General features: G+C 38.1%; 1 protein-coding gene across 2 annotated transcripts in view; it reads left to right on the top strand.

The window, feature by feature from the left end:
- The window catches only part of igdcc3 (immunoglobulin superfamily, DCC subclass, member 3), a 70,150-nt gene extending 61,808 nt beyond the window's left edge, over positions 1-8,342 (top strand). The window contains exons 8-15 of one of the 2 annotated variants that reach the window (XR_013820616.1): positions 1,962-2,209; positions 4,015-4,179; positions 4,406-4,594; positions 5,110-5,214; positions 5,309-5,444; positions 5,601-5,835; positions 6,321-6,510; positions 6,970-8,342. Coding sequence is in view for 1 of the 2 variants with exons in the window: in XM_079866901.1 (XP_079723027.1) it covers positions 1,962-2,209; positions 4,015-4,179; positions 4,406-4,594; positions 5,110-5,214; positions 5,309-5,444; positions 5,601-5,835; positions 6,321-6,458 (1,216 nt within the window). In the remaining variant the exon portion in view is untranslated. Of the gene's footprint in view, positions 1-1,961; positions 2,210-4,014; positions 4,180-4,405; positions 4,595-5,109; positions 5,215-5,308; positions 5,445-5,600; positions 5,836-6,320 lie in introns of both variants that reach the window. The other variant, XM_079866901.1, reaches the window with a different exon arrangement.
- Positions 8,343-27,641: the final 19,299 nt, after the last annotated feature.

The following is a 27,641-nucleotide window of genomic DNA, read 5'->3' as shown; positions in this document are numbered from 1 at the left end:
GGTGAGTATATGATGACAGAATTTTCATTTTAAAGTGAACTATCCCTTTAAACACTTCACACATAATATGTCAAGCTGGTTCATATAGAAGCACCCATAAATATGTGGTTTAGAGATGCAATTTGGCAGAGGAGAGTACATATTTTTCTGTATCTTTGAAATTAGCATTCACATTTATTAATTTAGCAGACTCTTTTACCCAAAGCGACTTACGAGAATGAATGGAGAATGATGCAAGCAGAAGGGATTAATCAAAGGGAGAACACAATATGCTAATAAGAGGCTATACCATGTCAAATTTCCATAAGTACCAGAGCAAGAGTGTAAGTGCAGAAAAGTTCTTGATTTTAGTGCAAAAGCCTACTTAAAGAGGTCTCTTCAGTCGTTTTCTAGAAGATTGCGATGGATTTTACGGTTTAGGTGAAGGTTCATCCCATCAAACGGAGAGAAAGTGACCTTGCACCACATTATAATTGCACCACTAGACATCGCCAATTCAGACGATCGAATTGAGCACAGAAATTGATTCAGCCACGTCTCAAAGAGCAGCACTGACCTCAATAACCTGAAGACAAAAGTGATCCCATACTATAGTATCAAATAAAAATAAAAAGCATCTAGTCCTGTCCACACCTAGGTACTGTAAATGTAGCAAGAGTTCTGTAGCATCTGTATGTGTGGGGAGTGTACATGTAGGAGAGATAAAGATTGCTGGAGGCTGGTGGTGAGACATGAAGAGTATGAAAGAAAGGATGATAATCTCTAGGACTGAATAGCATGTAAAAAAAAAAACCTTGCCTCTTAGGCTGCATGTGTTTAAAATAGATGAATGCATTCACGTACGCGCATACATTAAACGCCTTTCCATTTTCCCATTCACTCTGAAGCAGCAATATCATAACACCCCTGCCATTTGTTCGAGAACACAAACCACATGCAAATATATCACAAAAAGAAGGTGTGGTTTAGCAATAGGCTTGCATATGCTGAGAGCTCTCATTTTTGCCCTTTAAGTGGTAAAATTTTTGTTTTTTCCATGGCCTCGGGATTAAGGGAGAAAAAAATGAATTATATATTCAGCACTAATAATGCACCCCCCATCCACCATCCCTGTATCCCCCAGCAATGAAGGGGAGCACAAAGGAGGAGGTGTTAAAAACACTGAAAGAGTTAGAGCAGAAAAATAAGGACTAGTGAGAAAGAATAGAAGGTGAAGAGGATGATTCAGGAGGGAGGAGTTTGACAGATGGTGGGTGCATATGGTTTGTTTTTTGCTTTATTCATCCCAGTTACATCATTTACACTGGAAAAAGATTAGATGTGTCAGTGCACTTGGGTGAGCCCTTTTTTGTAGGACTTTCTGATAGGGATGCACAGATATAAGCAATTTATATACGGATAAGCCAATTGTTATTTTCATGTTATGGCTGATATTAAAATGTATGCGATTTTGTCTAAATAAATTAAAGTGTTTCAATTAAATAAAACACTTTAAACTAAAATATTTGTAATGGGAATTTAGGAATTACAATATTATAAATTACAATATGAAAAATGGATATTCATTTTGAGATTTCTTAAAGATTAGATTTAACAGTGTTTAACAGATTTAACAGAATTATTATCATCTAACACTCGCATAAAGATAATCTTTAAAAATATTTTTTAAAGATTAACATTATATGAGGTTTTAGATGGCAGTAAAGATTATTTAAATGTAAAAATAGGGAAAATAAGCATGCACAATTAAATATCCAATATTGGCTGATATATATTCAATACTGACTGATCATTTATTTATTCTTTTATATCAGCTGATAATCAATATCATAACGAATCGTGCATCCCTGCTTTCTGACATTAGTGTTTCTTGCTCAGGTTAAAAAGTCTTTCTTGCTCTCTCTCTCTCTCTCTCTCTCTCTCTCTCTCTCTCTCTCTCTCTCTCTCTCCTCTTCTGCTAGTACTCTGACCATCTATGGAGTAACCCAGGAGGATGAGGCCATATATCAGTGTATTGCAGAGAACAGTGCGGGCTCTACACAGGCCAGTGCTCGTCTGACCGTCCTGTGGGCTGATGGGTTGCCGGGTGTGCCCACGAATGTACATGCAGACACCCTTTCTCCAACTTCCATTCAGGTGTCTTGGAAAGAGCCCACCCAAAACACTCAGGACATAATTGGATATGTGCTCCATATCCGCAAGACTGCTGGTAGGAAAACTACTTATGAACCTAAACACACACACACACACACACACAAGCACGCAAAATCAAATCAAATCTAATTTACTCAGCTCTTCTCCAACATTGAATGTAAAAGGCTCCCCAGTAAATCAGTATTTTATTTAAAGTAGAGGTCGACCGAAATTGGATTTGGACCGATACCGATAACTAAGTTGGGCAGTACCTGCCGATAACTGATTGAATAGCCGTTAGTTTGTTTGTTTTTTTAAAGAAATGATTCTGAATCGAAACCTAACACTCAAAGTAAAATATTCCTGAACTTTATTACAAAAATAAACAGTATTGGCTAATGCATGAAAATGTAATGAACTTTTAAATGAAATATATAAATATTAATATACTATGTTAATTAAAGCATTACAGGTTGTGTGTGTGTGTGTGTGTGTGTGTGTGTGTGTGTGTGTGTGTGTGTGTGTGTGTGTGTGTGTGTGTGTGTGTGTGTGTGTGTGTGTGTGTGTGTGCGTGTGTGTGTGTGTGTGTGTGTGTGTTGCTATAACTTAGAAACATTGCATGTAAATTTCAGGAGTAACACTTAGCACAATAAGTTCCCTTTTGTTAGCATTAGCTAGTATTTTAGTATTTGTAAAAACAATTTTTCATTTATGTTACTAGTGCATTAACTAATATTATAATTAATCATTTATAATTGTATTTTTAGTAAATGTTGAAATTAACATGAACTGCTGTCTCGGTGAACTGGAGTGCATCACAATGACAAACTGAAACATAGCGTGCACTTGAATCTATATAAAATGTAACTATAGAAAGCTTGAAATGTCTACTTTTTAATGTAAATGTAATAACAGCGGAGCCTTTTCAGCCGCTCCCGCAATGGACGCAACCGGAAGAAACAATCAGTGTGGATTATTGCAGATAAGAGAGAGTTTCAGAAATCGGTTATCGCTGCCGATGAATCTGCAAAACCGATAAATCGGTCGCCCTCTAATTTAAAGTGTAAATGTGTATTTCAACAAACGTTATAAAAATACATATTTTATTCCATCTTCACTCTAGGCTCCCTCATTATGGAAATCAGTGAGATTTAAAGTCAATAGCAAATTGCTGCTTTTATCCTGTTGCCATCAACTGTGGTAGCAGTTCACAGTCAGACTAAAGCATTTATGTGACATTTTAAAAAGACAAATTACTGTTTTAGTCTGACTGAAACCAAAATTCTAAAACGCACGTAAAAGTACTTGGTGGTAAAGAATAAGAGAAAGCTCTTTTTCATCAATCCCTCTCTCCTGGGAATCTTTAAAGTTGCATGTTGATGTTTTCTGTGCTGGAGCAAATACAGCTGAACATCTGATCTGAGACCCACGCTGATGTGCTCTTAAATGTCCTCTGCTGAACTCTCTCTTTTTCTCTCACTCTCTCTCCTCACTGTGGTGTTACCATGACTATTAGCCACTGCTCAGATATGTCTATAGTATCTTTCATCCGCTGTAGCTTCATTGCCTTACAGCGCTGTGGGATATGTTTTGGATTACGAGCCATATATAATATATATGATCACTTACAGCAATTTGGCATGAATAAATAATAGAGAGAAATATAACATTTACTGCAGCCATAAAAGTGACTAAGAGAGCTGCCAACATTAAGAGGTGGGCAATTGTCGGGGTTAATCCTTACTCTCACGCCAATGATTTCACTCTCTTGCTCCATCTTTCTTCATTTGTTTTTCTCTCTCATACAATTTTTCAGTGTTTAATAATGGTCTTACATGGTCTCTCTTTTTCCTTCGTTCAACCTTCACACTTTACATCCAGACCCAGTGGAAATGGAGTACCAGGAGGCTGTGAGTAAAATGACCCTGCAGCAGGTAATCGGAGATCTGGAGCCTTCCACCAGCTACAGCTTCTATTTGAAGGCTTACACGTCCCGCGGAGCCAGCAAAGCCTCTGAGACGGCTGTGGAGAGCACTCTGGGAGAAGGTATAAAAACATATTTATACAATCATACGCAAAGTTGTATATAATTAGGTTGTATACAGCTATATCATTTCCAGTTATTTTGAGTTGTTAATTGTGCTGGCAGTAGTCAACCAGTAGTCAGGTGTTTTTGATTCAGCGTAGGCTTTAATTCAAGGTTGTTCAGGGTAAAGTTCCCACCTGTTGTATTTTCTATGAAAATACATTCCTGTGTTTGCAATTCCTACAGTCCCTGCACCACCAGCCTTGTTCACGAGGGTGATTAATTCGACTGTGGTTCAGGCCACGTGGGAGCCCTCCACGAAGATGGGCCAGCAGGAAGGATTCAATCTCTACTACCGTAAGGTCCCCGTGCCCCTCTTCACAGGACCCCTCACCTTCCCACGTAATGTGACCCAGTACAACATCACTCAGCTGGGTGAGTCTGGCCACGGTGGCGCATTATTCATGAAATATGAGCAGAAGGATTTTCTTTGTAAATAATATGTAAAACAAACAAAGAAATAATCTTATGTTATATATCGTAGGTATTTTTTTGTTGAGTAAACAATGGGACAGTTCATGTATAAATGGATTTATGAACTATTTACATAGATTTTTTTATGCTTGTTTTTTCAAGGCTGTATTTATTTATTTATTTACATTTAGCCTGTTAAAAGCCAGTGGTTTACTTTACAGTCAAACACAATTAATAGTTTTAAAAATATAACATGTCAGCGATGCTCAATTAATGCATACATTTATTTAAATAAAAGTATAACATAACATGTCAGTCATTGTTCTTGTTGTTGTTATTATTATTAAACATCTAGCCTGTAGTTTTCTTCACAACCAAGCACAATTCATTTTGAATTTAAAAAAAATCATTAATCATTTTGCCATTGAGATTTGTTTGAGTGTTCCAAACCTTTTTTTCTCTCTCTCTCTCGTCAGATCCCTCTTTTGTTTATGAAATTAAGATCCTGGCTTTTAACCAGCATGGAGAGGGCAACGCCACCATGCGCTTTATGTCGCTCAAGGAGGCAGTGGAGAAATCAGGTGCCTGATGCAACACACTTGTTCACTCCCACACATTCAAGCATACTTACTCACTCACATTGACTGTGTGTATGTGTGCATTGTCTTCCTGCAGTGCTAAATACCCCTTGCGACTGTGTAAAAGACGAACAGAATAAAAGCTCCACCACAGGCATCATCATCGGCATCCACATCGGAGTCACATGCATCGTTTTCTGTGTCCTTTTCCTCATGTTCAGCTACAGGGGCAGGTGAGGAAATCAATGCTGTCTATGTGCGTATGCCACTTGTATAGTTTGATAGTGAATGCAGTTGCAGTGGGCATCAGGTGTTTTATTTTAAATCAATTTCTTTTTCAAGTCAACATGTTTCTTTGGATGCAGAGTTGAATCGCTCTGTCTTTGCAGGTTGAAGATGTGTAAAACCATGCATGCCACCCGACAGGCGGGCCGTAACCCAGCAGGTGTCGTGTTAGAGTCCTCCTCCTCACAGGGGGCTTTGGCCCTTAGCGGCCCCCACAGGTTCAGCCAAGATGGGAATGGAGGAACCCACACTGCAAAGAGCTGCACTGACTCCAATGAGATGGAGAGACTCTTCTCAGGACCATCCCACTTCTCCAGTCCACCTGACACCACCCACACAGTGAGCCTTGGGGAACAATGCATACATTTATAGACATGCAGATTGCATGGTTATGGTTCTTTTCAGAGAACAACTTTATCAGTGCATGAAAAAGTGGGATGGAAAGATATGCATTTTGGAACGGATCAAAGCAAAACCTATTAACTTAACTATTTGACTTAATTATATTCCTTGACCTCATTGAAAAGTACTATAGTATTACCATGTTTGGTTATGTTTATCATGTTTTCACCTCATTCTGTTTGATTATATTTAGGTTACACTTTATTTTAAGGTGTCATTGTTACAGTGTAATTATATTTTTAAGTACTGAGTAATATTAAGCAACTACATCTACTTACTATAGGGTTAGGGTAGGATTAGGATTTGGTTAAGGGTTAGTTGCATGTAATTATGCATAATTTACTGTTATTACTATGGTAAGTACATGTAACATATGTAACAAGGACACTGTAAAATAAAGTGTTACCTATATTTATTTTCAGATTGAGAGCTCTTTGGTCTCCTGTCCATTGAATGAAACTCAGATTTCCACACTTCCCCTTGAAGACTTCAGTCTGATGGAGGAGTGTGAGGTGCAGTTCCGGCGGCATCCAGCAGAGGGCCAACAGGATGAAGACTGATGAAGAAATGAAAGCCAAGAATATCCTCTACTCAGACTCCTGTCCAACTCAGGTCAACTGATGTATTCATATTTTTTAGTTCTGTTTTTTTTATCGTGCAAAGAATATATTATTCTTAAGTTAAGTTCCCTTTGTGGGAATCACTGGACTGTAATGCCGGGGGTCTCTCTGGCCTCATAGTGGGTGAGGTTCTGTGATGGACAGCTATTATTTCTCATTGGTAGGTGAACAAATACACTTTTGCAGTTACAACTGACAGCATACATTCTCCAGTCAGTAGTATCTATAAGTGATATTATTCGGCTTCTTCTGCACAACAAAGAAGTATTTTTCCTTCTACCACATATTAGTTCTGTTTTTCGATGTGCTGCCTTCTCTTAACCTACCAATGATTTCACAAGCCCATCCAGTGGAGACCAAGACCTTCTTCCAGGGATTTCAAATTATTCTCAGGATTTTTTTTTTTCACTGATATCAATGTTTTTGTTTGTTTGTTTGTTTTTTTAATTAGGTTTCAACCTTCATAAAGACTTGGCTATGTGAACCTTAGAATTTGCAACAAAAAACCTACCTCAGCTGGAATGAATGTCTTGTAGGAAGTCTTTGAGATCTGCATCTTGCTGTCTGTTCTGTTTTTATACACATCATGCATTCAGTCAAAAGAGAAAAAGGTGCTTCTCTACCTCAGATTTCAAGGACTGCCGCTCTCCTGCTTGCTGAAGCAAAACAAGAAAAAAAAATCCAACATATAGCACTTCCAAATGTTGAAGTCATTGTTCTACCTCAAAATAACAATGTTGTTATTGTCGTTGTGGTTCTTTTCTGATATTGCAACACAGCCTCTGTTTGTAAGATCCTGGCTTCACTATGTTGATTAATTGCTGTGTTTTGATATGTCAGTACCTCATGCCAGGTGACAGATGACATTGTTCTATGAATTCTGCTTGTAAAGATGTTTTGATAGTGTCCTTGTATTCGTGTAGAATTTTTTTGTTCTATGTTTCCTGATCAAAGTATTTTTTATTTTAACCGTAGTCGACGCAGTAAATTGGAAAGACTTTAAGATAAACTGCACTGTTACTAATGTCTTCAGGATAAAAATACTGCGCTCAGATGAACCGCTGGAAGAAGAGAGACCACCGTACGCAAAGCTGGATATACACATCAAATAATTGAATAGCTTGACTTCATGTGTTTTGCGTGTCATGTGACAATGGAAAGTGGGGGATGAACAAGTATGTAAAGCGTTCTTTACAGAATTAAGCACATATGCTGTTTTTATGGGTGCCGATAGAAGTAAGTGGTGATGTAGTTTAGATGCATACAGTACAGTATATCACGTGTTGTGATATTTCGTGAAGAATTGAAATTGAAAATTGAATCTTTGCCTGGGTTGTAACTACAGTACAGGACTTGTGATCAATTACAAGCTCAGCTCCCTTCGAGCACCCTTAGATACTGTTGAGGCTGTTCAGATACTCTGCTGTATGGTATGAAATGAACGCCAAACTGTGGAAGAACTGGGCATTCTAGAATTCTCCAGGAAGTGAACATTCCATTAGGAGCCAAAGCCACTGGAGATTCTCATGGCTTCTATGTGGTTACATCTTTCTTTCTTTTTTTAATATCCCAAGCCCCTCATCCATTTTTAGTGCCACATTGATCAGGGAGCACAAAGTGCATCAGATGTACGCACATAACTCGCACCCATAACATCTGTTGGCATTAGAATGCTAAGAATGATGAGTAGAGGATGCTTGAGCTACCACTGGTCATCTCTTCATATGTCTGGCCAGCTATTGAATTGCTTTTCACTGTGTGCTCAGCCACCCAATCCAAGACCAGCTGTTTCGTTTAGCGGGGAGGAAAGTACCAGCAAGATGTTCTTACTCCTCTGGTATCCCATAGTGCTGTGGTGCATATATATATATAAATAAATATATATATATATATATATATATATATATAACCTACCTCGACACAGCAGTCATGCTCTCAGGTTGCTCCTATTCTGATGGGGAGATTGTATTTTTTTTATTGTACACATACATGCAAACATGCATTTACACATCAGTGGAGAACATCTCTATTGTTCCCTTTATCAGATCAGTGCGTTGCATTAGCTTTTCATGCTCTTTGATTTTGTGAATGTAAAGTGATATTTTTTCATGTTATGTTTGTCTGTATCAAATACTCATGTTTGCTTTATTTTGGCTAGTTTAGATGACTCGTCCATCGGTTTTGCCATCATCGTCTTTGTTCTTAATTGAATAAGAATCATCATCAGTGTGTGTAGATAAGAGTCAAAATTGCATATTTTCGTAACGCCCACAAATTCTGTTATCAATTTATTTTTTTTTATGAAATGGATAAAGTCAGCCTAGATAATCAAAAAATCCCATTCATATAAGGTATATTGCCTCAAATACTGGTTCTGGAACAGAATTGCACAGTATATTACAGTGTAGAAAAGACTCAGACTATGTGCTGTATATTTATTGTACCAAATGCGCTGTAGTGTTGTCATTGGAGACTGTAGATGCTTTTGTGTTGTCTATATACAGATAAGTGCTCAATTTATTGGCTGTGTTAAATAGAATTAATGGAAAAGTATCTGAACACCAGAAGGTATTTGATACTCTGTGCTGTAGAACATTGTCCCTAATAATGAAAGTGTCTATGAAATATCTTTTTTGTACAGTTTTGGTACTCTTGACATTCCTGTAAAAAGACAAAATGTTTCCATCTGATGTGTAATGCGATACAAGTAATTCTCAATACTGTTACATTTCCAAAAGCCATCTGCAGTTAGGTGCACTTTTGTTACTTGTTTCCTGATGGATTTGGTCTTGTGATATTTGTAAACTTATTGTGTGCAGATCAGTACAATTGAGTATTTTTAAAACAGTAATGAACATCATCAGCCTTCATGTTATAATATTTATAAGATGCCAGTGTGGTAGTCTGTTTTATAGAAAGCTGGGCTTGATTTGGTTGAATTAGGGTGGATTTTAGACCACAAACGGACAGGTGCTCTTTTCAGTTTATCAGATCATGTCTACAGTACATCAGACTGATGACATGAAACTACTCATCTTTATCTTCTCCTCCTCTCAGCGTTTTAGGGGGGTATTTAGTCCTTGTCTGCATTTTAAATAAAGGGGTAATCTGAGCTGTTTCGCCTGCATGGAACCTGTGATGATAATCATCATGCCGAAAAGTCTGTTGTTGTGATAAATCATTATAGCCACAGACTTTTCTGGTCTGCACATAGTGCTTGGTCTCGCTTTGTTTCCATTCAATATTTCTATAGTTTCTGGCTCCATTCCATGAAAGAACAAAGGACATGTTACCAAAATGGCCTCTCGCCTCTAGAATCTACTTCGCACATGTTATATACACACACACGCGGTCACATGTCTGTGAAGAAAGACATGTTTGTGTCAGCATTAGTGCCGTGTCCCAGATTTCCCCAGGGAGACTCATGGATGAGGCATTAGCATGTAGCAGCTTCAGCTTCGGCCAGCACTATGGCAACCCCGACCTATTGAGAGCTGCAGAAAGACGTTCAAACTTTGAATCTGTAAAACAAACAGCGTTTTGTATTGGATAATATGTACCAGTTTCAGTCTGTTAAGCCCCTTTCAGGACCAGGATTACATAGGAGTGCGCTTTTTGCTTTGAGTGAGGGGACCCATAGCAGCCCAACTGAGAGGAATTTATACGCTCGCTTTCACAGTTTTACACACACAGAGGCTTTAAACTTGTATTTGATGCAACATACCTTGATCACAAAGGTCTGAATGCTATCTAAATCATTTCACTTATTAAAGCATGAGGTCTCTAGTAACAACTGGGGATTTCTGATGTTACCATGTTTAATCGACAGCATGACACAGATGGAATCCATAGAAGTTAAATGGCCTGGAATATCCATGTTATTGTAAAGTACTAAAGTATAAATCATGTGCTGTTTCCAGAGAATTGTTTGTACTGATGTAAAAATTCACATTGATAAAAATATTTTACACATTAGATTAAGGCTAGTTAGCAAGCACAATATGTTAAAGAGCGTTAAATGGATGGCACTAGCAGTTCTTGCATTTCTTGTGTTCACACTGACAACAAACAAGTCTAATTTGACCCTCTTTTAGGTTCCTAACACATCTCAGCTTGTTTACAGCTGTTATATAGGCTGTACATTCAGTTTTGTTAAGAATACAGTGAATGTGAAGATGACCGTCACTTCTGTAAAACTGTGTTCATGACTGAAGCACTGAAAATCTCCTTACCATGGTGCTATTTCTGTCACTGCTGCGAATCATTGGATGCTCTTGTCATTTTGTCGAATTTTCATGTTCAAATTGTTCTTTCGTTTGGATATTTACTGTGATACTCACTGTCTTCCACAAAGCAGTGAATGTATCCTTGCATTATTTGAATCTGCTTTGTAAAGTTCTGTGTAAAAGACCTGTGTGTTTCATTAAGGGAAGTTACGCATTGATGTCTCAGCGCAAACTGTATTTGTGTATAGCTATTAAACCCCGCTCAGAGCTGCATATGATTATGGAAATGTAATGCACTTGCAAGGTTAGCACAGACTGTTCAAATGTGTATCTGTAATCCACCATACAAACTTTAATTCTGGAGCTCAGCAGGAAAACAGTGCCTGGGGACAAACTCCAGCAAGCAATGGCTTTTGTGCTGCGTATGACCCTTCAGCTAACCGTTTCGCCATCCAGCCATTTCTCTTCACCGAAGAGGTGTCATTTTAGAGGAAGTGAAGAGAGCACAAGAGATCATTTTTAGCTGAGCACTGAGCAGGTGTGAAATGTTCAGTTTTCAGCTCTGTAATTCAGGTCCAGGTAAAACAACTGTTTCCACTGCATTGGAAACAGTTGTTATCAGTTTGTCTTCTCCAAATTTGATGTCTGTAACCCCCTCTGACCACAGACGGTCAGTGTTGTGTATGTACATATGCATATATTTGTATGTGTATATGTATATTTATATAAAGAAAGAATACTAGACCGTTTTTAGTGGTTTGTATTGGTTTAGGGTTCATTGTGAAACAATGTTAAAAGTCAATAACAATGATGACAATAAACTAGTTCTAGTTTTAAAAAATGATTATTTTCTTTGTCAATGACTTTGATTGTCCTGCATTTATTCACAGCTCATCTTTCCCAGAGTGTTTCAGTGAATCTGTGTCTGTACACGTTACTCTTCAAAAGTTTGGGGTTGGTAAGATTTTGATAAGTCATTTATATAAACAGTAATAATTTAAAATAATATGTAATGTATTTGGTGCTTAAGTAACATTTCTTATCAATGTGCTGGTTAATATTTTTTTGGAAACAGATTTCTTTAGAATAATTTGATCAATTTAATGCATTCTTGTTGAAATAAAGAATTAATTTCTTTCCAAAAAAAAAATAAAAAATCTTACTCGCCCCAAAAGTTTAAATCATTGTGTATATTTGGATACAGTATGTTTGCAAACCTGTGTCTGTGTTTGTGTGTGAGGATCTAAATTTCCCTCGTCAGCTCTGCAATCTCTGCTAATTGACTAGCTGCAGTGTTCAGTATTGCACATGGATTGATTACACTGCATATGGAAATGCATGAATTATTAACCCAGATGCACAGGCAGAAACATTTATCATAGTATATTTCCCAGCAATTGCAACTTTGTCATGAAGTATCCCAGATCTAAAACGTCCAGTCACTTATGCATAAGAATGATGGTTTATTTGGGCTCTAATTCATCAATAACAGATTCATTAATGTTGTGCTCCAGCAGTTTTTTAATACAAATAAAAAAATCAGATGATCCTAATGCACAGAGAAACTTCCCCTTTTGCCAATCATCCATTGTCTGAACTGAACACAGAAGTCACTTCAGTTCCATTTAATATTCCACACTGAATACCGTTTATGTCCTCTATAAAACTGTGACTGTTCTCTCTTCTCTTTTATCTCTTTTTCCCTCTTTGTTTTTGTGTGTGAGAGAGAAAGATGAAGTGTGTGGTCGTTGTTGTGCTGCTTTCTTTTTTCTGCAGCTAGAATGTCTGTTCCTAAGACAGCCAGACTGCCCATATAAAGCAGCAGAGCTGAGCCACTGCACGACTCACCAGGGCTCACAGATACACTACCATCCACACCTGATCTTTCTTTCTTTCTTTAATCACTTTCATCATTTTTGTCTTTGTCATTTCTTTCTTCCCTTTCTTTCATCATTTTTGTCTCCTTTTTTCTTTTGTCATTTATTTTTAAATGTCTTTCTTTTCTTCGTCACATTTTAACTTTTTTGTCACCTTTCTTTATATTTCTTTCTTTTAAGATTTCTTTCTTTGTCACATTTTCACCTTTTATCACCTTTTTTTCCTTTTTTTTCTTTCTTTCTTGCTTGCTTTCATTATTTGTTTCCTTGTTTCTTTCTTCCGTCATTTCTTTCTCTGGTCTTTTTTTGTGTTCGGTTTCTCTGTCTTTATTTCATCATTTCTTCCAGACTTCTCAGCCATTACGTGGTTCCCAGGTGACTGCTAGGGAGAGGGAGGAAAAACATCCTCCTAACGTTGCTAATCAGAATCAGCCAGGCGGTTCCTGCTGCTTTGCTCTGATAGAGAGTGCTGTCTGTATGTGTGAGGGCATCAGTGTGTTTGTTTGTACTTGAAAATATGACGATGTCCATTTGGGGGGCACTGTGTACAGGATCACATCCCAAGAAAACATCATGTGGCGTGTGCCCCCATTTCAGCCAGCCGTTCCCTAAGGCCTGCCCTCTGTGCTAAAGAGAGAGACATCAGAGCTTGTTTTGGGTATGTGGTTTTTGTTTTTTTCTGTATTAAAATGTTGCTCTACATTAGATTTGCACAGTAGGATGTGATGAAACACTTTAACAAAAAAGGAACAATTTTTAAGATGAGAATATAAAGGAAGTGGGGAATGAGTCCAGGGTGTCGCTTTGGGCCACTCCAGAAATACTATTATATATATTTGCCAGAAATAAATCCACTGACCTTTATTGCGGCTGACGGAGATATATAGAGTGCTGATTCCACAGAGATCCACGTGCCCAAACACACAATTTGTGAGTGTGATCAAATCCCAATACACAAACACGCCGTAACCCATGCACTCCCCAAACCTGTTGGCCCCTCAGGAGAGGGCAGGGAGCAGAGATGAGGTTGGGGAGGAAAAGAACCTCCATGGGCATCTGACAACAGTGTGTGAAACAGGACAAAGAGAGAGAGAAATCATAAAGCCAAATTCATTGTCATGCATACAGTATCTACACATGTGAAAATCTAAAGAAAAGAGGAATGTGTTGCAGAACAGATACAATGGAGAAAGGAGGGTGTGATTTGAAGTTATGTTGAATGTCCAGTTTAAGACCCAGTAATAAAAACTTGCCTTCACACAATAATACGATAACAGTTATTTAGTTTTTAGTGGAGTGTCAGTAATATTTTTCCAATTCATTCCTGCAAGGCTAATCATACTCCTTTGTGTGCAAGTCAAATTGCTTTTCCCGGCCTCTGTTCCTGCTATACAGAGAGAAAATGAAGGTTTTGCTGCAGTGAAGCACATCAATGGAGAGCTGTAAAAAAAAAAAAAAACACTGCAGGGATGAGGGATGTGGGGGGGGGGGAGCAGCAGATCAATTTCCTCTGTATAAACCTTTATCAATATGGCAACACACCAGCTCTCCTCTTTTTTTTCATATCCAGCTGTTACTCTCACTCTGTCTATACAGTATCTCCAGAGAGGAGTGCAGAAGGTAACCTTCACCTGGACAAACCCACAGAACCTCCATCACTGCCGATATAAATTGGATCGTCTGAAGAAAGTTGATACTTAAATGTCACGTGACTGAATCACCATTAAGTCCCCTGGCATATAAAAGAGCAGCCCTTCATCTGGGTGGTTAGCATGTGTGCCACTTATGTTGTTCATAAAAACATGTTTTCTGAATGTACAATATAATGCATCAGTCTGTATTATATGCATGCAGTTCATGTAAAGATGTAGGGATATATTTTGAAACAAGATCTTTGCAAATGTTTAGTGAAGCTGATGCTAATGTTCATAGTAAACATTGTGACCTAGATAGGGTAAAATAGGTTAGAGAGATTCACGTCCCCTGTGTCGTTCAACATGATAGGTACAAAGAAGCAAATGTACCCCATGTTAAACAAAATTCTGACTGCATGTAAATTAAATTAAAACACATTGCAGGCAGGTTTGAGGGAGTTATAAAAAGATGTTTATGTGTCTACAAATTCAAAGAGCTCGTATTATGCATGAAATACCTGCTGAACTTCCTTTTATAATAGACAGAGAATGATTGTTCTGGGTACATGAAAAGGAAGCACAGATCCACAAAAACCAAAAGCTTTCCAATAATGCTTTGCTCAGCAGAACTGAAATGAATTTGGTGACAGAAAAGAAAGAGAGAGCATAAAGAAGAAGAATGTAGAAGTGTGTTTAGAATTTATGTATATTCTCTTTATTTTTGTAGCTGGACCCTTGTTTCCTCCACTGGGATGTGAAGTTACACAAATCTACTTTAGAGTCACCTGAAGAGAGCATCTGTTTCCTGAAAAACAAGCTTGACTGCGATGAGAATCGCAGGAGAGCATGATGATGGAATGTGTCTTCAAACTCCTCAGACACCAGTTAGAGAGCTACTGAACGCAGAAAGAAGAACTCTCTGGTCTTCAAATTAATTTCACTGAATCTTCATTTTCTCCCTTACTTCATCGCTTTAAGGGATCTCTTACCTAGTGCCTGCCTCAGACTAGGACACAGACTGTCTAATGCCTGTACAACAATATAGTGTTTTCAAACTGGCAGGCACCAACCTGACTTGCTGGCAAATACAATACCTCAGGAAACAAAGCTGTGTTTACAAGTTCCCCATGCTGTTACAATGACCAGTTTATAAGAATATCTATTCGCAATATTTGCAAGACTCATGCCATCCAGTCTTTGAAAAGTATTCAAGGATTTTTTATTTTTTTATTTATTTAGTAGGCCTATAGCGAATGAAGAGTTTAGTGTGAGACACTTTAGTCACCTAAGTAAATAAAATTACTGTATATTTTTATTTGGTTTAATCACATCTCATTAGCCGACTCAAAACAACTTATCTGTTGTCAGGTACATCACACACAGATTAAGAATGAAAGGTTCAGCCTTCTGCATTCATCAAGTGGCCACCTCAATTCCTGTGCTGTGCAGAGTATGGAATTTACATGTACATTTTTAGAAAAAAGCATTTGATTTGCAAAACACTTATCCATGAAAGATGGGGCAGTACCCACTTTATTTGGACCAACTTGCTTCTCTGAATCACAACCTGTAAGTTTGACTAATTATTGATGTATATATTCTCTAATCTACCGGGTGCTCAAAATACATAGTTTTGTGTTTTATATTGTCTCCAGCTAACTCACGTTATTACTGTCTTACTGAAATAGTTGCTAATCAGCTGTGGGCCACTATTGGGGACTGAGGAAGCCTCCGGAGCTGAAGTTTGTGGTAATAGGCGTTTTGTTTCCAACATGTGCTGTAAGCGGCAGACCAATCACAATAGACTGGGCCATCTGGCCAATCAGAGCAGAGCAGGCTCGCAGAAAGGAGGGTTTTAGAGAGACTGAATCTTCAGACGAATTGTTTGAGAATCTTTGAAAAATGTGATGTGCAATGTATATTATGAGAAAATGAAAGTGTTTTGTGTGTGTGTGTGTGTGTGTGTGTGTGTGTGTGTGTGTGTGTGTGTGTGTGTGTGTGTGTGTGTGTGTGTGTGTGTGTGTGTGTGTGTGTGTGTGTGTGTGTTTTTGTGTGTTTTTTTACTTTTGATGCATGTAAACCTGTTGTAGGAGACCTCCAAAACAAAATTAGGAACCTTTAAAATATTATAATAGGGATCTTAAAATCTTAAAGAAGAAAAGTTGCAACAAGCAGGAAATTCTACATCTATGACCCAAACCATCTAGATCAGATTTTTTACCGATACTCAAATGTCTGCAAGACTATCAGTCTCATAATCAGACTGAGCCCTAAAATTGGGTGGGCATCACTCTAAGGGGCCTGTCGCTAGTTTTAAGAGCTGAGGCCCGGGTTCAGACTCCAGAGATCCTGGTGAAGAAGAGAGAGGTATGATTGTTTGCCCAGCTGTCTGCTGGAGTTGAGAACAACAGGAGTAGCTATGACCTTCTTCATAAAGATAAAAGAGGATTGAACAAAGGATCCTTCTTACATCATACATTAGAGGGGGTTTTTGTGTGAGACAAAAAGAGAAGGGAATACTGTCAGCCTCCCTCATACAGGAGCCAGGGCAGAGTGATGGTGGTGGTACAGTATTGTTTTCTCAAGCAGCAGGTCTCCATCTCTCCTCTCATCCTCCCTTCTGGTTTGTGTCCTCAGTTTGTGTCTTCTCTCGTCTAATGCCATCCTCATCCAGAGACAAACTAATCCTCTCAAAGCCTTGCTATCCCACAGGAATGCCATTCTTCCCTGTCTTGGCCTGTAAATCCCTCCTGTCTTTTTTATTTGCATTTCCACCCACATCTCCAGAATAAACAACTGAACACTTTAGGTCTTCTTACACGTACAACACATCACTTTGTCAGAAACTCAGAAATGCATTCATATACAATCCACATGCTTCTCACTAGCACTTATGTGTAATGAATTCAATTTACTTAATGCTGACATTAAAAGAATGTGACTTATATGTTTCTAGTTAGATTCATCCTGCCCTCTGGTATGGGAATGAGAAACCCTGAGGAGTAAAATTTTCCATTTGCCCTATCATTTGATCTGTGTGTATTTAAAGGGTTAGTTCACCCAAAAATAATCCCATGATTTACTCACCCTCAAGCCATCCTATGACTATCTTCTTGCAAACTAACACAATCGGAGATATATTTAAAAATATCTTGGCTCTTCCAAGCTTTATAATGGGAGTGAATGGGGGGGGCGAGATTTTGAAGCCCAAGAAATGCACCCATCAATCATAAAAGTAATCCAAATGTGATATAATGAATACAAGCTATATGTTTATGTTTGGACAAACTCTTTAAATTCATTATAAAATTGTTAAATGTCATTTTTCTAATACCGCTAAACATTGTTTAATTTCTTATTTGTGCTTTATGCTTAAAAAAGAGTGTAATGTGTGTTTTCATTTGGCATACCTGCGTCATGACGTCATCGGACGCTTCAGGGGGGGTGGGTGCCAATAATTGTGGCCAACGTGTTTCTCCAAAACACGTTAGCCACAATTATTGGCACCCCTAGATTTTTTTTAAGAGTAAAATATCTCTGAAGTATATTCCCATATTTACCCTTTTTTAGCACACCACGGTGACTAGGAGCATGAAATTGTCCAGCTATGACTTCTTGTTTCACAGGAGTTTAAATATGAAGAAACACAAAAGCCAAATTCCCTTAATCATCCATCACAATGAGTAAAACCAAAGAATATAGTTCTGATGTGCAACAAAAGATTGTTGAGCATCACAAAATAATAGCTAAAGAATTGAAAATCCCTATTTTGATCATCAGGGCAATAATTAAGAATTTCCAATCAACTAAAGATGTTACGAATCTGCCAGGAAGAGGACGTGTGTCTATATTGCCTTAATGCACAGTGAGGAGGAAATTTTGAGTGGCCAAAAACTCTCCAAGGATCACAGATGGAGAATTGCAGAGATTACTTGAGTCTTGGGGGTCAGAAACCCTAAAACATATATATATCAAACAACCCCTACATCACCACATGTTGTTTGGAAGGGTTTCAAGAAAAATCCTCTTCGCTCCTCCAAAAATAAACTCCAGCATATTCAGTTGTCAGACATGACTGGAACTTCAAAAGGGACTGGATTCTATGGTCAGATTCAATTTGCGCAATTTGAAGGGTAATGGAAACGCAGCTAGTCAGTCCCTGGATCTCTGTATGAATCTAGGGAGGATTTATTGCATCACATTGCATCATCCTCTATGGTAGTTTTATGACTGCTGCTTTGTGCTGAAATACTGTAAAATGTCTCATGAAGGGTCTCTTGTATGAACATCTCTAGTGAGGTTCAAGATGTGATCATGAGTGTACTAAGAGTAGATGTGACCTGGTTCCATCTGTCAGTGGTTCTGACTTTACATTAACATGCAGGTCAATGGTGATTAACTCATCATGGTTGGGGAGGGGGCTGTAAAAGGCTGGAGGAAGAAGATCATGTTTGGCTGTAAATCACTGAATCAATATTAAGTCTTTAAATAACCAGATCTTGACAGAGGAAATCAAAGGTTTATTGCTTTTTTGCTTTGATCAATGAGTCACGTCGTCACGTTATAGGCTATAGCATGGCTGATCAAGAGAGCGCGAGGCAAAAGAAAAACGCGTTGTTCTTTGTATAAAGCGTTCGCTGCTTTGATTTCCTAGTCAGTGTAAGTTAAGCCCCACATGTTCTGTCTGGCTTGCTTGCTGAGATTTTTTTACATTTATTTTATTCGATTATTATTTGTTTTAATTGAGTAGTCAAGCATTGTTGTTTAGCTTCCACTGAAAAGAGTCACATCAGACTCGTTCTGAATGAAAGGAATCGAACCATTCAAAACAAATCAGTGAGATAAAGCATACTGCCACCTGCTGGCGAAAAGTTGGAACATGTAGCCTGTAAACAGTTATTTTCCACATTTTATGTGACATTATGAGGCTAGCATATATTTTCTCAGTCAGGAAGAAATCTTTTTATTTAGTTAGTTATATGAATTCTATGTGTTATCTTTAGAAAAGTGCATTTATTAAATCTCTCAATTCTCGTATGGTGCCTTTTTCTATCAGTGCAATTAGAATTCTCTTTTTTGTTCCTTTTTTTTATAAAGTTATTGATAATACTGACTTACATCTAATACTAACATCTTTTTACGACTATTAATAAGATCAAGATGATTCACTCGCAGTACAGGAGCCAAATCTCAAAATTGCTCCCTTTGCTCCCCTCTTTGTTGTTGCACTGAACTGAATTTCCATCATTAGTGTGTGCACAGAATGACAAAGAGATATAAAAGCTCTCAGTATACTGTTAGTATGAGGTCAGGACTTTTCCTCATCACACTAGTCAAACACACAGTATGAATGCAAAAACGTACTGTGTGCATCTCCACATCTCCAGCTTCCTGAGTATCCCTTATGCAAATTAAGGTCCCAATGCACTGTTTCTTGAGCAAAATCCCCAAGCTTAGGCTTCCTTGAACTGTTTAAGTACCGACCAAAGGCTGGTCTTTTATCAAGGCAAATAACAATTACCTCATAGTCCAGTATGCTGAAAATAACAGCTGTTGTTGTTTCCATTTTTTTTGGAACACAAATAATTGTAATTATGGTTCTCTACACTGTGGGACATCCACCCTGAGGTTCACTAGAAGTTCAGTAGTTCACATGCAGATGAACTGACCTGTCATTAACTGCACACTTGTCATGGAATTCACTCATGCCTGTCATAACCAATGACTGTTATACACCACCATCATCCCTCCTATTACCTCAACAAGGACTCCTTTATGCATATCATCAGTATATTTCCTCTATTAACAAAATTAGGCAATTTGAAATTAGTAAATATTCTATGACTGACCAATAATAATAGTAAATATTAGGCCTTTTTTTTAATCATTTTGAATATGTGCCAGCCAGAGGAGGATGGACGCTCCATGTTGAGTCTTGTTTTTTCCAGGTTTCTTCGTCATCCTACCTAACAACCTTAAGTCATTGTATCTTTTGGCTTGCTCTGGTGGGGGGTTAGATTCAGCAGACACTTTTATCCAAAGCTAAACAATATCAGCAGTGTCGCAAATTTCATTTGTAAGCTGAGAAGTTCAGAAGATAAAGCAAAGTGTAAACATTGAAACGTAGAAAAAAAAAATGGAAACAGGAAGTTTCATTTGGTTAAGAATTATTACTGTTATATTTCAGGAGGAGTCGAAGCTTGTTCAACCACAGACGGACAGACAGCGAAGAATCCAGTAGTCTATGTCTTCTGCATTTAATTTTATGTACATTATATTTTTTCAATGTAAGTCATATTCAGGTCATGTAAAGGTCATGCATAATCATACAAGTCATTTTCAGGTCATGCAAACACTGGTCTGCCACTGTCTCGTTCATTTCACCTCCTCTCTGTTCAATATCAAATTCAGGCCATTGTGCCCAAGGTGTGTTTGAGCCGGAGTGGGCGCTGGTTTTATTTAGACATGCAGAGGAGCTCCAGGCTGCACTGGAAACCTGTCAACATCATTCAAGCCAGCAGTCACTCCACTTCGCAAGGACCCACAGCCTGCTTCTCTTCTGCACAACACCATAGTCTTCTCTTCTCTTCTCTTCTCTTCTCTTCTCTTCTCTTCTCTTCTCTTCTCTTCTCTTCTCTTCTCTTCTCTTCTCTTCTCTTCTCTTCTCTTCTCTTCTCTTCTCTTCTCTTCTCTTCTCTATCATAGTAGATTTCTAGAAGGCCATAAATAATTCATTTGGACATATTTATTTTTTCCCATATTGTTTTTCACCTACTATTTAGTAGGGAAACATGCGATTTTAGATGCAGTCTGTGTTTATGAGTCAGTCACTGAATCATTTACTCAACCGATTCATTCAAAACTGATTCATTCAGGAAGTAAACAAACACCACTTCTGTGAGTTACTCTGAGGCGTCCTGCGGTCACTTTATGCTGTGGCTTTGTGTGGGTTTATTTTCATTAGGGTGCAGCGAAATTATATAAAGTAACTGGAAATATTATGTACAAAATGTAGGTTAATCAGTATTAACTTGTTAATTGACCTGTTTTATGAAAAACAACATGACACGCTACTGTAAGTGTTGGCATTGTGTATATTATGTCTCACTTACACACACACACACACACACACACACACACACACACACACAAAGCTTTATGCCACTAAATTCTGCTGTGTTCATATCAGCATCCCCTGTGTGCGGTTATAATGGTGTAAAATATTTCAGGCATGTTTGTGCTTCATACCCAGCACTCCCTGTAGATCAATAAGCTGCTAATCTGTCACCCTGGGGAGAAATATGTGTGTTTGTGTATGAGGATGTAGCTATATGTCCTTGTGCTGGATTGCACACTCTTATAGCTCATCCTAGAATGATTTGCACTGTCTCCCCATAAGCTTTAATGAATGGGCAAGGGAGACTTTTCCATCCCGTGTTTGTGGTTGTATGCAAGCCTTGATTTGTGTCTGTGCCACAGTGTTTACATGTAATGAAAAAGTCTTTGCTTTGTCCTTGTGCATTAGGGTGGTGTGATTTGTACATGTGGAGGTGTGTGTGCATGTGTGTTTGAGGTCATGCAAAACGCACATGATCATTTCTCTACTCTGTGATTCTCCCTGACATAAAGTGGATGAAAAGCAGAAATTAATTTCCAGAAAGGATGCAAACATGCGCTGTGTGTTCAGTGTCTCAGTGCTTTCACAAAGCACATCAAAAATACAAGCTGTCATTTTCAAAGAATCTAATAGGACCATGTACTCACTCTTGGCAGTCATGCACATGCAGACAAAAACAAAAACATACTTTAGTTAGTGTAGTGAAACTAGCATATGAGATACATTATAGTGGATATCTCAGCTCAGAGAGAAATAGTATCTTTTACTTATAATATTGCTCTGCAAATAATATCTCATTGCTAAGGTATCTTTTCCTCTGACAAGCTGTAGATGTCTGCCACCTCTTTATTATTTTTCTATTTTCATTTCAATGAGCACAGTGCTACATGTTGCTAGGAGAATGATAATGACTGTCAGAAACTTCCCCATAAAGCTAAGTGAGTAAAGCATCTATACATTTCAGAATCTTCCCTTCAATGGAGAACACAGTAGTCACTAAGAACGTGGGATTATCTGCACTGTGTCAGTCTGCATAATAATGATGACGGCCTCAATTAGCAAGACACTTCTACTCTGTGTTATGCTCATGTTTAAAATCACAGATGTGATTGTTTGTGGACAGATATGCATGTTAATATACTGTGTATGTAAATGTTTTTTGCTTAGGAATGCATAAATGCACAGCAATGAGCTATAATTTATTGGGGAATGAAGTTGCCTGTTCTTCAACTCTAGTCAAATAACTGTCATTCCTGTCCTGTTAAATGCTGCTTGTCTGACATTCCCCATCACTCTTTTTATTACAGATTTGAAGCAAAATGCAGTAAACAAGTGTGATGGGCTGAAAACCAGGCTCGATTTTCATTGATACTTCTGCAGAATAAATGAACACACATGATGCACAACTGACACTCTATGAGGTATCCATACTATATTGAAGGTAAACTCAATATTTGCAGACATGAATTTCAGAGCATTTGTAACTAAAAGTGATTTTGACAAATACTTGCAAGTGGGTCTAGGAAAATAAACTTCAATTAAACTTAATTAAAAAAATATTCTGTGAAAACAAGTCCTAGTATCTTATTCACTTCTGCTTCTAAAGTAAATTTACTTTTTTTTTTTTTTTTAAGGATGTGTAGACATTTGTACTGGAAAATGAGATAAAAATTGTTGTTAGGACAGTGATTTTTTAGGATGAGCATTTTTTGTTTTGTATTTTAAGTGCAAATCTCCCTGAATGATATTATATTTATGTGTAAAACAAAAACAACAAAAATGGTCTAAAGCGCAGGGCGCAAGTTCACTTAGGGCGTGTCCGAATCCACTTTTGCTAGTTTCAGGATGAGTAAAATGGTCGATGCACGGTTTAAAAGGGTTTTCCCTGTTCTCGAGTAATGGTTGTGTTTTGGCCGTAACGTGAAATAAACCAACCAGAGTCACAACTAAAGTGGCTAGTTTGTGTGCTGCTGTGCGTCCCTGTGTGTGTAATAAGCAGAGTGTACTCGCGTTGTGGACCAGCACATTACTAACACATTTTTTAAATAACAAAAAACAAAAAAAAAGGATTGCCTCAATCCTCAATCCTTCAGTTGCCTCAAAATAGAAACGTGCCAACAATGCGCCTGAACACACCTCATTTTCAGACCAGCACGTCCATGGGCCCACAAATAGACAAATGTATTTGCTATTTAAACAACGTGGCGCAGGACGTGAAAATGATAACTGCGTCGGGCTGAAACTAGTAAAACACACTTGGGTCGCACTTGGTGCTGCATTGCGCCGGGTGTAAGATAGGGCCCATATTCTTTGAAATCAAGTCCTAATATGCACTTCTGCTTATAAAGTAAATTTATCTCTTCCTTTTAAGGATGTGAAGACAATAAAAATACTAATTAGGATAACGATTTTTCCAGTAAAGTCCTTTGAATTAAACATTAAATTATTGGCTGTAAAATTAAAAGCTTTTGGGATGTCAATAGCTAATTTCCTCCCCAATAGTTCCAGACTCAACTGAAAGCTCCCAGAAAGGACATGTAGACTTAATAAAATATCCCTGGTATGATTCACAGGCACGTGCCGCTTTGATTGGAAAGTACAGAGCGAGGGAGATGAGGATAATTAAAGGGATATTACAGAAGCAGAGGATGGCCTCTGGTGTGACAGAATAGTCATTATTTTTTCTCAAGGGCAAATCAGCTTCAGACTTCCCTATATCTTACTTCCTGCTTTCTAAAGGAAGAATCAATGTCATTTTCCCCAGCGCACTCTGTATCGCCTGCCTTCCCCTGTGCCTTTCATCAAATAGCAGACAGAGTAAGACATTCCTCCAATCAATTCACCTTCTGCCCTCTATCTGAACGATTTTGACATAAATCAAAGGGCTGAGCAGTGCACATCCTTAGAGACACAAACACCCTGGCATTTATTCTTATCACAAATGTATATCCTACACACATCTCACAAAAGAATAATAATTAAAGAATAACATTCATTAAATAATATTATTATTATTATTGATGATGTTGATGTTGTTATTATATCATGCCATTGGGCATGCCATTTAGAAACATGATGCATAAGTACTATCTTTAGTGCAGGTTTTAGTACTGTTTTACTGTTTATCTGCTGTGCTCACTTTATAGCATTAGACCTTGTCAGAGAGGCCATATCATGTCAAAGGTCATATCATTAGTGTCCATGGCAGCAGACAGACGGCCTGTAAATACATGTCTCTGCACTCATAGAAAATCCATCATGATTAATAGATCATTACTGAGTAATTGTTTTGAGATCAATTTGCATGCAGTGCCAGAGCTGCAAATTGACTATCCCAGTTCTGGCCTCTGAACTTGTAGTTACTGAAATGGCATTGTGATCAATTAGAAAAATAGAAAAGGCACCAGTCTAAATGGAGGAAATTGGCATGTATTAATTATGTCCTCATTTTAGTGATGATGTAGCCTAATAATGGGGTTGTTGTCACTGGAGTTATTGAATGTTCGTACATCTCATTACATCTTACTGCACTTAGATAGATAGATAGATAGATAGATAGATAGATAGATAGATAGATAGATAGATAGATAGATAGATAGATAGATAGATAGATAGATAGATAGATAGATAGATAGATAGATAGATAGATAGATAGATAGATAGATCTCCTCTTAGAGGGCAAACAATACAGTCAGAACAGGTCAGATGAGTTACTCAATCAGTCCTATGTGTTGCTCTGAAGGACTGAAGGACAAAATAAAATATCTGAAGAAGTAATCTCATAGATAATGGACTCCTGTTGAAACTGGACTGGAATCAATGTTGGGTCAGGCCTTGCTAAATGAAAAAGAGCCATTTCTCCTCGCTTCATCTGCCTCTGCCAGACATTATGGCAAAGAGAGTGTTATTCAATCATTTGTCTGCACATACTCACACACGTGATCTAAGCATGTGTGCATTCCTTACCCATATATGCAAATGGTTACCTGCACACATTTCACGTCTGGAGAATGTGTCATTCTTACGAAAACTCATATAGCACAATTAATACATTTGGGTATATGTGAAATTTTTTTTAATTAATCGGCTGATTTGCTCTTAGAAAGAGAGAGAAACTCAGCAACTATGCCGTTCTGTTAGAGATCATGGCACAGGAAATTGTAAACTGAGTCACAGCTTTCTCACAAATTGTACATTGAGGTTCAACATTGTGTTCACAGTTTAGTGAAATCTAACTGCAGTTAAAGTCTTTACATTTTGCCACTACAGTACCATCACTGTATATTACAAAGGAACTGTATAGCATAACTCTGAATTCCCATTGCAATTCCTCCTACCTTTCCTGATGAACACAAGCAATTCCTTTGTAAGTATTGTTTGCATTAAAACAATAGTTACAAAAAGACAGACAGATAGAGATAGTAAATAACAGTTACAATAGTATACCTACACAATACTAGTATATAAAGCAGACTCAAAGACAGGATCAATGAGGCCAGTGAGATTGTACAAATGGGACTCAATTGAGAGTTTTTCTTACTCTTTAAAAAGTCCCTCTCTTCATTCCCAGAATCTCTTCCACTAAACAATAGATTGAGGAGATCCAGGGAATCATGTTCTCTATAGAGGGACAGGGGCCAGATGGGAGTCTATGGAAAGAGAATCGAGCGTTTATTGTAGTAGAGAGGGGCAACGGGACAAAAGTGCAGGGAAACCACACAGGTCAAGAGCATCGGATACACTATACACCAGCAGCTTGTGCTAACAGACTCTACTTTCATTTACTTTAGCAAAGAATGGGGAGGAATAGGGAAAGGAATGTTGAGAAAGGAGTATTGTGCCGGCATCTGTTTCAGTGTTATGGAAATAGCTGAAGAGAGAAGCTGGGTTTGCCAGACAGTCGTATCGGGATGTTGATTTCAGGCGTGTAGGTTCATTTCAATTTGACAATACAAGTAAATCTGAATCAGGGTGTCAGCCATTTAAAAGGATAGTTCATCATTTACAATCATTTACTCACCCTCATTGTCACTCAGAACGTCCATATACATTGAAAGTGCATGGTTCAATGTTATTTGGCCCCATTGATTTTAACATTTCGTCTTTTGTATTTAACAGAATCACTATCACTTTAATCATGTTTTCAGTTTTGTGTTTTCAGGTTGTTGCTCTTTTTTCCATTAATGACAAAAGACTGTTGTTGTCTCTCCTCTCTAAACACCTACTTCTCTTCAGGCAAGGCTGACGGCACGGGGAAAGCAAAAGAAAAATGAATCTGTAATCAAAACAAAAAGAAAGAATATGACACATGCGAGAGGAAACAGAGAATGAAAGTAGAGGAGAGTAAACCGTATCTCCTACACATCCGCAGTTTTAATATAAATTTTGCATCTCTTTCTTATTTTTCATCCTTGCTGTTATTGTAACATGTTTGATCTTCCCCTACGGCAGACTCCGCTCCGCTCTACAGATGGCCCTATCTCCCAGCAGTCTGTACAGCACTTCTGGAGCTCACTGAGCAGCTAGGAACCCTGGCGGGCATCCATGATCTCTCCTGGGCACTGCAGCTGTGAGGCAGGTCTCAAGGTCCAGGGTGTTGCCCCCCTTCACCGTGTAAACACACAGGCTAGCTCTCATTTCTTTCAAGCACACACACATACAAACTCCCACTCGCTTCTGATAATCCACTTCCAGCTGCTCTGTGCTTCCTCCATTATCACATATAGGCTACAGACCTCGCTAGATCATCATTAGAAAATCCTGCACAGCAGAGCAAACCCTCAACATCAGCCACCCACCTTAAAAGCAATCAGCTCATAGCACAAGGCGAGCCTCATTCAATCGTGTGCAAAGCCACTGAGCTCCACACGGAATGGATGCCAAGCTGTGATATCAGGTGGCTTTCAGAGGCAAGTTAATTCTGGAGTAATATTTTGGTTTAGAAATAGAAAGTGACAATGACTGTAGTGGGATGTAATCTTGTGTGCTAGTTAATATAATTAATTATGTGTGCTGCATATGTGTTAAATTGGTCAAAACAACATATTTAAAGGGAAAAAGATTGCAACAAAAAAAAAAGGTTAACTGTAAATGAATGTTGCATTATGTCATTTTACTGTGAAATGTGTAGTTTTAATATGGTCAAAATCTGCTTTGTACCAGAATACAGTTGAATCAGAGTTGCCTATCTATAAACCATGGCCAGTACTCATATGTACATTAAAAGAACGCAATAACCATCAACCGGATATCATAACATGTAAAAAAAA

Source organism: Squalius cephalus (assembly GCF_949319135.1).
Source record: "Squalius cephalus genome assembly, chromosome: 3".
In the NCBI taxonomy this organism is placed as follows: domain Eukaryota; kingdom Metazoa; phylum Chordata; class Actinopteri; order Cypriniformes; family Leuciscidae; genus Squalius; species Squalius cephalus.
This window is presented reverse-complemented; position numbering and strand designations above follow the sequence as displayed.